The 14878-nt window shown below is 43.2% G+C and overlaps 1 protein-coding gene across 1 annotated transcript in view; it reads right to left on the reverse strand.

Annotated features, from left to right (window-relative positions):
• arxa (aristaless related homeobox a) overlaps positions 1–5276 on the reverse strand; it is a 7971-nt gene extending 2695 nt beyond the window's left edge. The window contains exons 1-4 of the mRNA XM_070446809.1: positions 4836–5276; positions 3792–4380; positions 1416–1461; positions 155–179 (exon numbers count right to left, since the gene is read on the reverse strand). Of these exons, the coding sequence (XP_070302910.1) occupies positions 155–179; positions 1416–1461; positions 3792–4380; positions 4836–5022 (847 nt within the window). The 5' untranslated portion in view covers positions 5023–5276. The remainder of the gene's footprint in view (positions 1–154; positions 180–1415; positions 1462–3791; positions 4381–4835) is intronic.
• Between the last annotated feature and the right edge of the window lie 9602 nt (positions 5277–14878).

Raw genomic sequence — 14878 nt, forward strand, 5'->3', positions numbered from 1 at the left:
TAATTTAAGAACCGTGTTAACAAAAGATGGGGAGAATAGAGCTGAACAGAGTCCAATAACAATTAATGCGCTTTAAATTAAATTCTTCAAAATGTTGAACAAGTCATTTCCAAAGGGTATTTAACTTTCCCGCCCCCCCCCCCCCCCCCCTTGCCTATTGCGCTGCTGAAACAGGGGCTCTAACAATGGAGAAAATGTCAACAGTAAGAGAAAGTGAGCGATATTAGCCCTGCACACACACACACTATTCCGTTGGAAGCTGTTAAGCATTACACGGCCCTTCGGGAATGTATGAGTTTTATCACCTCCGATGGAGCCCGTTAAGTGATTTGTTCACCTACGGTCCGGCGAAGGACATCTGTTGTTTTATACCGGCCGTACCCCGGATGGAGCATCGCTGTGTTTGAACTGTCTCTTTGGTTATGAGCCCTGGGCTAATACATGCAAGCCACGCTCTCTATGGAGAGATAGGAGAGAAGAGGAGAGTAGATGGGGGGGGGGGGGGGGGGGGGGGGGGGGAGCAAACACCTTTAATGGCCCTCATTCGCTCCAAGTGCAAAGCATCGGATCAATGCGGCTCTATTGCAATCACAATGAGAAATCAAATAGCATTATTCTGCAGCCACCCCTTTCTCCCCCTCCCCTCTCCTCTCTTTCTCTCCATCTCCATCTCCCCCCTCTCTCTCTCTTCCTCACTCTCCACCTCATACACCTTCTCTCTCTCTCTCTCTCTCTCTCTCTCTCTCTCCCTTTCTCGTTCCGGCGATGGTAATTCAAACACCATTTTCTCCCTGAGAATAGCTCGTGTTTGCTCTTGGACTAAGTGCGCTTTTATGAATCGTCCGCGTCCGCTTAATTACCGTTAAAACGTCCCTCGGTGCATGTAATAACTTCCAATAACAGGATGGAGCTTCGCTACGCAGCGATTGGGGTCATTTAACACATTTCAGGGTAGTAAATCACTCAGACCCGCATAAAGACTTTTATCCATAGGCTATTGCTCAAGGCCTGATTTTGTGCCAACTTTATTGTATGCGTCATGTCAACACAAAAAAACAGCAAATAACGTAGGCATATTGGGAAATACAAATAATTATAGACTTAGTAAAATTATGATTCTATGAAGGTGTAAATCTGAAGATGCTTGGAAATTATGTTAGGCCTACATTGTATAAATATGTATTTGACGTTTTTGATTATTATAACAAGACAAAGGCCTAATAATAATAAAATAGGAATTGTTTCATTACATACTCTAAGCCTAAGTGGTACTGGCCTTTATATTCGTTTCTAATTTGGTAGCCTATTTATTTCAATAACCTATTTGAAATGTTTAAGTGTCATTATATAACCATTTTAGTTGAAAGCGACAGTCAGCCGTAATTGCAGCAATAAAACGTTAAAAAGCCACTTACTTGGACGCGCGCCTCGGTCAGATCCAGCCGCATCGCAAGCTCTTCTCTGAAAAGGTAAGAAAAGAGGTTACCGTTTTTGACCGAGAACTCGAATGTTTTATATCTCTCCCGCACCCGTAACAATACAAGAAAATAGTTATTTTTCAGACACCGAAAACCCACAGAGAAACGACAGTCCTTTATGCTATTTTCCTTACCATGGTTTGAGGGAAATTGTCAGGGTGATTGTATTGTAATCTGTCTTTTTTCCCCCCATAATAGCTGCCTTATACAATGGCTTTCTTTCGAGTCAGTGGAACAACATAATGGTGGAATTTGGAAATAATGACATCCAAACTATTACAAAGACATCGTGCGCTTGGCTGAAATAGAAGTCTATACATGCACAAATTGATTACCACAATTTCGCCTTAGAAATAATAAAAGCACAAAAACATCGATCAACAATAGCATATTTATTATTTGGCTCATGTTGCCATTGTTAAATAATATTTTCCAAATCCCCGTTTAAAACATTATATTTTCTATTCCTTATCTTGAACGTGTCCTATAGATGATTTACCTTACTGAAMATGATAGGCTAGCCCGTCTGGCTGCTGCATGCATGAAAAATAATGACATTCTGAAGCCTGTTGAACATTTCATTATGCATAGTAATATTCCATTCTGTAATAGTACAATTATAATAAGATAATAGGCTAATGAGAAAAATCTAATCTCAAATCTAAATATTCAACTCTACATGCGGGGTCCTGAAAACACATAGGCCTAGCTAGAATACATTTGCTTTTAGAATAATATTAGGTTTTCATTCATGGTTGAAAAAAAGACTTACATTGAAATTCCCTTAAAGGCCTACATTTTGTAGTCTATTGCATCAAAAAAAGAAGTAGGACCTACTCGTGTATAATTTATTTTTATTTTTATTTTTTATTAAATTWAAAAAAAAACTCTTATCTAGAGGCAGGTAGCCTAGTGGTTAGAGCGTTGGGTCAGTAACCGAAAGGTTGCTGAATCGAAGCCCCGATCTGACAAGATAAATATCTGTCGTTCTTCCCCTGAACAAGGCAGTTAACCCACTGTTCCCCGGTAGGCCGTCATTGTAAATAAGAATGTATTCTTAACTGACTTGCCTAGTTAAATAAAGGTTACATTTAAACATTTATTTTTATTTAGAGCAGCCTTAGCAGTGACTTACTCTCAATTCATCAGTAAGAAGAAAAACTATTGCATTCCATGACGTGATTGAGGAGCAAAACATAATGAGTCTGAAATAGAATTATATGCCAGTAGCCTATGTGTATCCTTAACAAAAATGAAAAAATAGACACGATTTAATATGATTGAATTAATTTGACACTGCCAAAAACATTATTTGCCTTTAATTGTCAGGAACAGATGATTTGTGTGAAATGCTGTTTTCACGTTCTCTGTTCTCTCGAGATGCGTAGCCTAGACCTTCAGCTAATGAATGAATAAAGAAAGAGTTGACGTGCGCGTCATCGTGTGTGTGCATGTGTGTGGGTGTATGTGTGTGTGCGCGTTTTATACTCTTGAGCTTGGGCAGGCCCAGAAACCTACATTTCGTTGAATAGATCAGCAGTGCGCACGGACGAGCTGCCACCAGCTAATTTTCCAAATGAGAATAATATCCATATCGCCGATAACAATGAGATGAGGTAAATGTGTCAAAACGGATTGGTTCTCCCACTTTAATCTATTGTTCTGCCTTATGTAAGGCACTGGTTCGGCTACATGGTAGGTGTCAACTCACCAGTCTCGAATTATAGCTGGGTTGAATTACCTAAGTGGATAAAAAGTGGACTGTTTTCTAGGCCTACTATTTTTTACATAAATAAATAGTGATGATAAAGGGTTTTAATGTTGTTACCGCATACATCATGATTAAAATATAGGCATCATAAATGACAAGGCTTATGCATGTTTGACCTCATGTTATAAAAGTTGATACACCATTGTATGAAATAGCAGATTTGTGACATTCTTTCACATTATTCTGAGTTATATGTTTGCCTGTGGTAGTTGTATCTCAGGCTCTGTAAAGATAAAATAATGTTATATTTTCCAACTTCAACTATTCCATTATTACTATTATGATTATTATTACTAAAGTAGGCACACTGCTACTTATTGTTCGTTATGTAGCATACAACTAATGTAGCTTAGACGAAAAAAGTGTAACGTGAAATAGAAACGTCTATCCAAAACKTGCATTTAACGAAATGTTGTCAACGAAATGTTGTCATGGTTGGGTGACATTGTTGTAGGTGTTGCAACAATGATGGCGTTAATGTTAGGGATGTTGCATATGAATGAATACCTGAGTCTGTGCTGTAACTGTAGCCTATACTGTACCTKGTGAAAACATCGGGGTAGTGTGTCTTCTGGAAAGCCCTCTCCAGCTCCTCCAGCTGATAGCTGGTGAATGTAGTCCTGTATCTTCTTTGCTTGCGTTTTAGCATTCCTTCCTCCGAATCACTGCCTGCGGACAGACACACGCTGTCCTCGCCGTCCCTCACGTCTCCATCCCCGGCGTGGAGGCTCTCCCTCTCGTCGTCCTTCGGGGAGAGACCCATCGCCTCCCCGCAGCTCTCCTCCTCTTTTCCCGCGTCCTCGTCAAACTTCATCGACCCTAACTCGCCCAGCCTTAGTCCAGGCCCATCTTCCGGCCCTTCAGTGGGACTCTGGCCTCCCTCTCCCCGGATCAGGGACGCGTTCTCCCGGTACGATTTGCTCCGGCTGATGCTCACCTGTGGAGCCTGGATGATTTTGAGGCTCTCGCAGGCTTGGTCCACCAGGAGCCTCTCCTTGTCCAATTTCTCCCCTAGGTCGTGAACTAAACCCCGGCCGTGGTCCAGGTACTTCCCCCCTGGTCCGTAGAGCCGGCGCATCTTTGATGGAAGGTGCATGTCTGTGTCTAGTGATAGGGGATCTTTAGTCGAGCCTATAGTGAGGGTGTCAAAGGTATGGAGAGGATGACGAGACATGTGTAAGTGCAGGAAAAGCAAATGGAGTCCGGAGCGCAACAAGGCGCAAAGTTATGCACAATGCATTAAAGTGATAATGTTTGAATAAACTTGAAAATGTATTGTTTCTGTCTACAATTGCATGCACATTTGAGTAGCCTATGTATCGTATCGACGATAAGTTGACAAATATCTTATTTTCCACTATCGCACAACCTCAGACACTTTTAAATCTGATGGACCATTATTAGCAAATGTTTACTTCCATTCTGCAGTCAGCTGTAGCCAATGCTTTATGTTGATGGTTTATTATCATGTTATAAACACACACCGTTTTATTGCCTATATTCAACAACCAAAACATGTCATTGGAGCATGCAGCAACCCTTTCCCAAGTTGGAGAGCCATGTCTTCATGAGCGGGGTTGTCTTACCTTCGGTCTGCTTGTCGTGCTCCTGTCTCCCGGGTAGAGCTGTCAAACTTTGCGCCCCTATCAGCCTGACTTTACAGGGGCTCCGTCGGCCCAGAATACTGTCTATACAATAGGAGGAGAGCAGAGTGGGCGATTTACTCTTACATTCTCCCCGGTCGTGGATATCTTCTTTGAACTGACTAGTCATTTTGATCTGTTTAGTGAAGCGCTTATTTGACAGGAGAGCGGCAGTAGCCTAAATATGATCCTCACTCACCCTCCCTCACTCTCTTTCTTTCTCTCTCTTTCCCTCACTCTCTCTCTTTCCCCCTCTCTCTCTCTCTCTCTCTCTCCCTCTCTCTCTCTGACGTTCCGAGATTGTTCCTCTCACTATCCCTCCCTACCCACGGTTAATGACAGACACTGTTGGCTGGCTCAAGCTCCGCTCTCCGCGTGCTCGCATTGACGTGTGTTATATCCCCTGATTGGCTCGCGTCGGGGAAAGAGAAGCTTTATATATTTTAGATGTTAAAGTTAATTTTGGAGAAACGGAAAAAAACAAAGCTTGCGGTGGAACCCGGTTCCGATGGATTGAACTCAGTATTCGATTTTCCTTTTGGATTTCAAAAGGATATTGTAGGCCTACAAATAATATGCTGCTAATAATAATTATAATAGCCCAACAATAGTAATTATAATAATAATAACAACAACAACAATAATAATAAAGACATTATATTGGCCTATCCAAATATGGATTATTTTGTTGAGTTAAATAATCATGCATCATAGTTCAGCCCTTCAGTTAAAGGAAAATTCCACCCAAAAACTATCTTTTGGTATTTGTTTCATTAGTTCATTGTTGATATAGTCCCAAATGTTTTGCATGTCAGCAATCAAGTTTTCAATATATACTGTATATAACTTTCAAAATACAAAAATACAGCAGGTATGATGCAAAACGCATATTTCTGTATTTTGAAGGTTATATACTGTATCTGATTACAGTCTTGTCCCATTGCTGCAACTCCCGTACGGACTCGGGAAAGGCGAAGGTCGAGAGCCATGTGTCCTCAGAAATACGACCCCGCCAAGCCGCACTGCTTATTGACACACTGCCCGCTTAACCTGGAAGCCAGTCGCACCAAATGTGTCGGAGGAAACACCGTACAGCTGGCAACCGAAGTCAGCATGCATACGCCCGGCCGCCACAAGGAGTCGCTAGAGTGCGATGGGACAAGGCCGGCTCATGAGGTTAGATCGAACCCGGATCTGTACAGACACCTCTAGCACTGCGATGCAGTGCCTTAGACCGCTGTACCACTCGGGAGGCCCCTGTGGAATGTAGCACATGGCAATGTGTGAAACTTTCTCAGCCTGAAGTGTCCCTCTTGTGTTGCCTCATTAGTTAACTTTTGAGGTGGTACGATCGGGTAAAACGGTTGAGGGAAGACGGTCACGTGTGCTAGCAAGACAGAGGTCCCGAGTTTGTGTATGGGCCGAATTGGGAGGAGCTGGTTCTCGCTAAACAAGCAGCGTGACATTTTTCACACTAACATGCAAAACATTTTGGGAGTATATCAACAATGGACTAAACAAATATCAAAAGATAGTTTTGAGATGGAGTTTTCCTTTAACGGAAGGGCTGAACTGATGCATGATTGCTGGGCTGCACCCATGATACAAGTCAGTATTTGATGTGCATCCATGTCTGAGGAAGTTAGATGTGGAAACTGGCCACTAGGAGCAACAAATGAGCTCTTTTGCTAGGGTGTTGTGCCAACAGTTGCATATTCAAATCCAATGATTGAAAGTAGTTTTTTATATTTTTGTTATAAGCAGTTGCATGCCGAAACTTAACCATCTGGTGCCAAAAGTTGTTTTTGATTACATTTTTACCCCCTTTTTCGTGGTATCCAATTGTTAGTAGCTCGGGAGAGACAAAGGCCATGCGTCCTCCGAAACACAACCCAACCCAACCAAGCCGCACTGCTTCTTAACACAGCACGCATCCAACCCGGAAGCCAGCCGCACCAATGTGTTGGAGGAAACACCGTACACCTAGTGACCTGGTCAGCATGCACTGCGCCCAGCCCGCTACAGGAGTCGCTAGTGCGCGATGAGACAAGGATATCCCTACCGGCCAAACCCTCCCTAACCCGGACGACGCTAGGCCAATTGTGCGTCGCCCTCCCGGTCACGGCCGGCTGCGACAGAGCCTGGGCTCAAACCCAGAGTCTCTGGTGGCACAGCTAGCACTGCCTTAGACCACAGCTCCAACCGGGAGGCCCGATATTTTTATTTTAAAGCTATCGCAGATCTTAACACTTACCTTAACCATTCAGAGTTAATGCCTAACCCAGGGTTTCCCAAACTCGGTCCTCGGGACCCCAAGGGGTGCAGGTTTTCGTTTTTGGCCTAGCACTACACAGCAGATTCAAATAATCAACTAATCATCAAGCTTTGACAATTTGAATCAGCTGTGTAGTGTTAGGGCAAAAAATTAAATGGGCACCCCTTGAGGTCCCGAGGACTGAGTTTGGGAAACGCTGGACCTTAAGATTTCGGCGTTAATGGCTAAACTTAACCCTAACCTTAAAAATTCGGAGTTAATGCCTAAACATCACCTTAAACACTTCGAAATTTGACGTTTGGAACAACAACAAAAAATTGACATTTGACAAACATGGATGAATGTCTAATTCTGATGTGAGATTGGGAGAGCTTCACGGTTGACCTGGCTGGATTATTTAACTCAACTAAATAATCCATATTTCGATAGGCCGTTTGGCAAGGTCAGAACTTGTCCAAAGTTTACTGTAAGCCTTGTCACCCTCGTTGTATAGCCTACTTTAATTCCATCAAGTCCCTCGGATCAATAGCCTATCTAATAAGAGAGAAAATAAAAAATACCAAACTGTCGGCCTATGTAATCTTAGAAATATTCCGAATAATAGTGACATACTTTATCCTGTAGGCCTAAGGCCTAATGTAAACTAGGACTTTAATATTGTGTATTCCCAGGACAAATGAGAAAAACACGGGACAAATGTAAGATTACAGGCTAGATGTTTTATAATAGAATAAGGATTTTTACAGTAGAGCACTTTCATACACTCCTTTTCAACGAACAATTGCATTATATTAGCTGTAAATATAATCAAACAATCACTGCAATAACTACCAAATTATCATGACAATTTGATAAATTGATTGCTATTGATTACACAGAACACTCTCAAAAGCCACAGAAACGTTCTCAAAAGCCCTGTCACCTTCCATCTCTCACTCCACGCACACGCACACGCACACACACACACACACACACACACACACACACACACACACACACACACACACACACGCACACTGTTACAGGCGAACACGAAACCTAATTGCGTAGCCTCTCTCCGGCAATTGCAGAGGCGATCAGATGGTCCGCTTGCCGGATGATTGACTTAAAAAGTGAAGGTGCATGGCGATGATGAGAAGGCGCGTGGGGAGCCGGGACGCCTTGCAGGCTAGCGCCAGAGAGGGGGAGATGGATCGAGAATGTAATTTTAAATGAAAGTCTATTTAACCCGCTGCGAATAGCGTGACCCCATCCTTCGCCTAGCGAGCCCATCACTGTTAAAAATATCATTTTCAGAATTCAATCCCAAAACTTCAACAAGCTACAATTGACTCTTTCTTTCTTTATTCTGCTTCTCTCCCTTTATGTGGCTGCCCAGTTACTAAGATTCAGAAGAACATGAAAAATAACAATAAAACATATCTTCAGAAAATTGTAAAACTTTAAAAAAGTGATATAACCTTCTGATTGTTTGAGCTCTCGTTCATGGATTTCCAAGAACGGCATTGTTATTTTGTGAAAATAAATGAATTAGGTTTTCTGGTTAGAGCGCACGGTAGATCCATGGCCAAGAGATGCCCAATATTCAGTTCTGTCATAGACAATATTCAATAGGATATTGAATTCATTGAATTGAATGCATTTTAAGGATGACACATTATTTGTATGCCAGATCTTATTTCAAAACGATTCTCTCATCTTGGTGCAAATTGCAGGCAGGATTTCATTCATTCATTCTAATCAGGCCTCTAACGCGTGACCATAACAAAATGTTCCTCGTTACTGACAATTACAAACAATTCACCGCGTTTATTGAGTCAGAAACTTCAGGCCTCGTTTTCTGCTCTCAGATCAGCAAAGTAATGAGATTTAATAACAATATAAAATGTTCMGTTTTTTCTCCTCTGCGGTCACAAACAGATGCATGTAATACAGACGGGTATTTAGCGTCGCTATGTAATTTGGGGGCCACGATTTGATTCATTTATCCGCGCTCTGTTATTAACCCGTGAAAAGAGAGATGTCAGCCGCGGTTTGAGCCAGCAGGACATCCGCGCTTTGTTTAAACGCACTAATTATGCCAGCACACATTAGCGAGGGACGAAATAAGCGCAATTTTCACATTTTAAATTTTCGCTCTATTTAGCGCGCCGCATGCGGGTGGCAGAAGTTGGGGGAGGAGGGGAGGCAGTGCCCGACTGTGGCTCGAGCTCTTTCCGTTCCCCCTCTCTTTTACCCTTTGCCAAAGTGTGTTTTGTATTTTCATAACACCCTAACTTGATAATTTTTTACACCCGATGCACTTATGTAGTGTATTGTGTTGCTTTGCTGTTAAAGTCACAATTGGAATTCGTGCAAGTGTAGCCTAATGTGCAACAGAATAGGCACTAGAAACCATTTTCACCACAGGGTCAATTTCAAGAACATTTCTCGGTGTGTTGGCATATGCATACTAGGCTAAGTATTGGGGGTCATTTTCAGCAGACTACTGATTTAGGGTCAGTTCTTCCACACCCCATCTCTAGTATGAGTTAAACAGCAACAGGTCCCGGGGCAGTGGTTAAGGACATGGCCTAACCACAGGTGTGTCGTTCAAAATGCTTAGATCTAGGAACGTTTCCAGCTAGTGTTCCATGGATCACCGCTTTGCAATGTGATATTTTGTGTGTGTGTGTGTGTGCATGCCTCTGTCTCTTTTCGTGTCCATAGCCTACTCTGCATGTGTCCACACAGATGCGTAAAACGCTGGACCAACGATCTCCATATTATTTCCATCCATTCCACGCGCGCCATCTTCTGGACTAATCAACCTGTCTGTCATTGCATCTGGAGAGAGATCTGCTTAATAACCCATTAATAGCCTAATAATCAGAGACTTGTGAACTGGAGTAACATTAACTGACAGCAAGTGCTCATTACAAAATGTAAGGGTTTACGTCTTGATTTTAATTAATTAACATATTTTATTCCGTTGGTTAAGGCTGATTTTCGACAATTACGCATAATTGCATAATTAATCAACAAGCCGATCTCGGGATTGTTTTCCTTGAGAGTAAATGTGGTTTATCTTCTGACATCACATCACGTGGTGATTTACATGATGCGATTATTCATATAGCCTTCTATGCATATTATGTTGGGGAAGCAGGGTTGTAGAATGTCTCCGATGCAAGTCTCATGTTCATTATATGCACTGTGAATATCTGGCATATGCTACTAGGCCTAAGTTTTACATATATATTTGGTGGTCAACACAGGTTCCAGGTCTATCAGGTCAGGCACCATTGTAACCAACCAACATCTCTCTCGCTCTCTCGTTCTCTCTCTGCGTTGACTGACCTAACCATAACCCTTACCTAATCCTGGAGCGGCAGGTAGCCTAGCCTAGCGGTTAGAGCGTTGGACTAGTAACCGGAAGGTTGCTAGATCGAATTCCCGAGCTGACAAGGTAAAAATCTGTTGTTCTGCACCTGAACAAAGCAATTAACCTAGGCCATCATTGTAAATAAAAATGTGTTCTTAACTGACTTGMYTAGTTAAATAAAAACTAAAAAAAACGTACTCTTAGTTTATCCCTATTAAATGTCACCTTCAATGGTGGGTATGGACGTCCCAAGGATACTGTATATCAAAGACCCTGGGTTTACACAGGCAGCCTATTTCTGATATCTGTTCTACTAATCTGTCTTTTGACCAATCACATCAGATATCTTTCAGAGCTGATCTGATTGGTCAAAAGACAGATTAGTAGAACAGACATCAGAAATAGGCTGCCTGTGTAAACGCAGTCATAGTGACACGTTGTTAAAGCCTGTGTTCAGACAGAATCTGACAGAATATGCAACACGAATATGAGCCAGTGAGGTTATCCACGCGCATGAGGTTCCAGTGTCGTGGCCCCACTGCCGGTGTCTTGTCTTCATTCTTTCGCTGTTAAGTAATTGGATGCTGCTCTGCCTGGGAAGGCTAGCAGGAGGAGAGAAAGAGAGAGAGAGAGATACGGATGGGGCTTGGGGCTTTTAAAGGCGCATGTAAGCAACGTTAATTAGCGGTTATTAACAGCCCCGCATAATGAAAGCGCGAGGGAGTCAATTTAATGACTTTGTTAGCGAGAGGTTCAGAATGACAGGCGATGATCGGAACAACAAAGTCGTCGGCACATGCAGTCATCATCGGTAATTTCCAACCATAATGTGGTCTGATAAAAAACAAAGGGCTCTAATTTCACTCAACTGACTGGATAATTAGTCCCTTATGTAAGGAAAATAATTAATGACTTAAATATTTCAACCCCAAGATTAGGCTTCATTCTCCTCAATGATTAAGTAAAAATAAACTCAGGGCCCATCACTCTGCTTAAGAAAAGCCTGTTAGCAGAAGTGCCCATGCATGCTGGCCTTTATGTTACAAATGTGTTTTGGCCCATGCATATACAACGTTAAGCTCATGAAATATGTTGCAACCAACCATTTTCCAATATCACAGAATATGATGACAATTAAAAATACTCTTTGTGGTCATCAAGCGTATCTACAGCGATATGTGTGGTCGCCTATTTATGGGGTACTGTTTTGAGAAGCCCAAGGAGCACATGTAGACCTCGTTGTGTGCATGGTTTCGTTCTATGTTCTACAGGGCGTTCTAAGCCTACATTCTACAGATGACCAGGAAAGATGTCTGTGGGGTCTACCCAGGGCCCTTCGCGATTCCAGGGAATTATAAATGAACACGAGATAGGTCAGGCACGTTCACTGCAGCAATCTGACGGCCCCATTTTCTCCGCTCAGCTTTGATCGCAGGGATCAAGGCACTCGAGCCACTTGCTGTTATAAGTCCATCGACGGTGTTTGCTGATACGGTTGTGTCTCCACTACTAGGCAAGCTCGAAACGGGTGGCGCGAAGGTGACAGAACTCATGAACTTGTGTGCATTTGCCCTTTTATTGATTGCAGCCGTTCAGTTAATAGAGTTCCAATTTTTTTTGCAGAAGTATCACCTCTCCCCCTTTATGAGATAATCAAAGTAATGTATGCAAATTAATTATCTTGTGAGCTTATCAAAATGTACCTGTCCCACTCAAGTCTGAAGAAGTCCATTTATTCAGTTAGCAGCAATAATGTGGTGGATGGCATGATGCAAATGATGGTTGATTAGGAAAAATTAAGGACCTCACTGGTATCTGACCTTGTCTCAGTTTTATGTAAATTATAGAAACAATCGGTGTGATAGGATAAACTGCATTATAATGTGATAAAAMTGCATTTATAAGTAAATGGCTAATCAGTTGATAGGCTATTTTGGAGATGTGTTAATAGGCCTAGACCCTTGGAGATTTATCCCAGTATTCAGCTGCTTTGATTCAAGTTAAACGGTCTCTCAGAGTTGGCACTGCAGATGCCAAAAGATAAAACATTTGAGGTTCTTTTGGATCTGGATTGAGCAGAGTGTGTGGTGTAAACAAGGTGGTCAGACTCGGTAATAATGGGCCATTTCCACTGCTGCGATTTCCACTGATACTTGACCTAAAGCCTCAGACTTTTGTGCGCTTTCCATGGATGAGGCCAGGGCCAAACAAAACCTCTACTTTAACTCATTGAGACCAGATTGAAGATGTTTGGAGGGCTTTGGAGGTGGGACAGATTTGTAGCTGGAGCTGCATGGGCACAAGGGCCCCGGGTATTTTGATGTGTTCCTGTGCGGTCATGSGTTCAAGGCCCTCAGAACCTGATTGAATTGGGTGATTTTAGCACCTTGTGGCCGAGGTTGGTAGCATATCAGGCAGATGAGTGAACTTGATGTTGAAGAGACTTGATTTCCAACCGTACGAGGCCTAGTAGCAGCATGAGTCAAATCATCGCCTATAGTTCTAGGATGTCTTTGAAGCTGCCATTATGATAAACGAGATAAAGTTGGAAACATTTAAGTGGATCACTCTTACATGTCTGTATTTACTTCAGTAACCTCAGGCATCTTATTACCCTCCAGAGGGAAACTGGGTAGCAGACACTCTGCGGTTGGTACAAAATGGCCGCCACAGTGAGCCTTGTGAGCCTTGTGAGCTGGTAATGAAGCATGTAGAGCCGCAATGTCCTCCTGAGGGGCATTCAGTGTTGCTGGATTTGGATCCTGATCACGGCAGCTACCCAGTGGCTTGTCAGACACTTCATCTCAGATGGAATTAGCTCCCCGGGCCGCCACAAAATGGCCGGAGTGGGTGGGACACGTAAAGACACAGTCTGGGCTGTGTGTGTGTGGAGGGTGGTCAGACACTGTGCCCAGCGATGTGGCATGATGCCAGTCATTCTATTACTCTTCTCCTCTCTTTCTCTCTTCACCCGTTCCCCATCTTCCTTTTCAGCATTCGACAGTTATCATATTGTTACATTTTGATGGAAAATAGAGTGGTCAGGGGTGCATGGCTGTCAGAGGGAAGTGTGTGTTTGTGTGTGTGCAAAACTTTTTGTGTTTGTGTGTGTGTGTGTGTGTGTGAGAGAGAGTGCAGTGCATTGTATTGGTATCGTTTGTGTCAGAGGTTTTGAGTGGCATGAAGTGGGATGAAGACTTGAGGAGAGTCTGTCATTTTCTGTGGGTTTGGGTGTGCTTGTGTGTTGTGTGTGAGTATATCTGTGTGTGTATCAAAGTGTGTGTGTGTGTGTGTGTGTGTGTGTGTGTCTGTAGCATCATCATTAGGTCGTAGGCAGCCCCAGTGTGTGGGGTGGTGGTTCGGTCGGCTCTGCAGCCCCTCTGAACCATTTAGTGGGAGAACAGCTCTTGGATCCCGGCCTGCAGGTCTGGTGGTGCCCAGTGGGAGGCAGCGTAGCCCTGCAATCTCTATTGGGATTTATTCCTCTCCCATCGCCTGGCCCCATACACACCCCGCGGTTAGGAAGTAAGAAATGCACACACAGATGCACGCACACACACACACTCTCTCTCACAACACACACACCACACCACACACACACACACACACACACACACACACACCACACACACACACACACAACACACACACACACACACACACACACACACACACACACACAGTCCCCCCCACAGTAAGGAAGTCATAACTGCACACTCTCTGTCCTGTGGGAGTCACCCAGGGGTCAAGAAAGGTGGGATTTAACAGACTCACTGATAGACAGAGTGAGAGATAGAGACAGGACTGAACATTCAATTCAAGTGTCCTCTGTTAATCCCTGTTCCGCTGTTCTACTTCTCTCTGTATGTCGTTTGTTGTGGCTTTCTTCCTCCCTAACTGTCCTTTAAAGTCTGATCATAGTTCATTCGTAGGAGACTTAGTGCCAAAACCATTATCAGGGAAATAATTTATCTCTTTACATCTCTATCTCCATCCCGCTCCATAACAGTTGATGATACCCTTTACCTTCTCTTTCAGTTCCTTTCCTCCATCTCATCTTCTACCTTCCTCTTCTCCAGTTCCTCTGCTTGACTCGTCAAGACTAAGGCGACACCAGGCTCCTTCCTCTACTGTTTTCATCACTCAGGAAGAGCTTTGACCTTTGACCTTTAACCTAGTGTGACCCCTGATTGACCTTTGCCCTCATGAGGGGACCATCAGCTGAAGCCTTCCAGACAGTCCTCTAAGCAGCGATGATTGCATTTCTGCTTAGCTTGGCGAGATGGATAAGTAATGTATTCATGAGTAATTCAACTTTCCTCTTTTCTCTTGCTCTCTCGTTCACAC

This window comes from Salvelinus sp. IW2-2015, linkage group LG14 (assembly GCF_002910315.2).
Source record: "Salvelinus sp. IW2-2015 linkage group LG14, ASM291031v2, whole genome shotgun sequence".
Classification (NCBI taxonomy): domain Eukaryota; kingdom Metazoa; phylum Chordata; class Actinopteri; order Salmoniformes; family Salmonidae; genus Salvelinus; species Salvelinus sp. IW2-2015.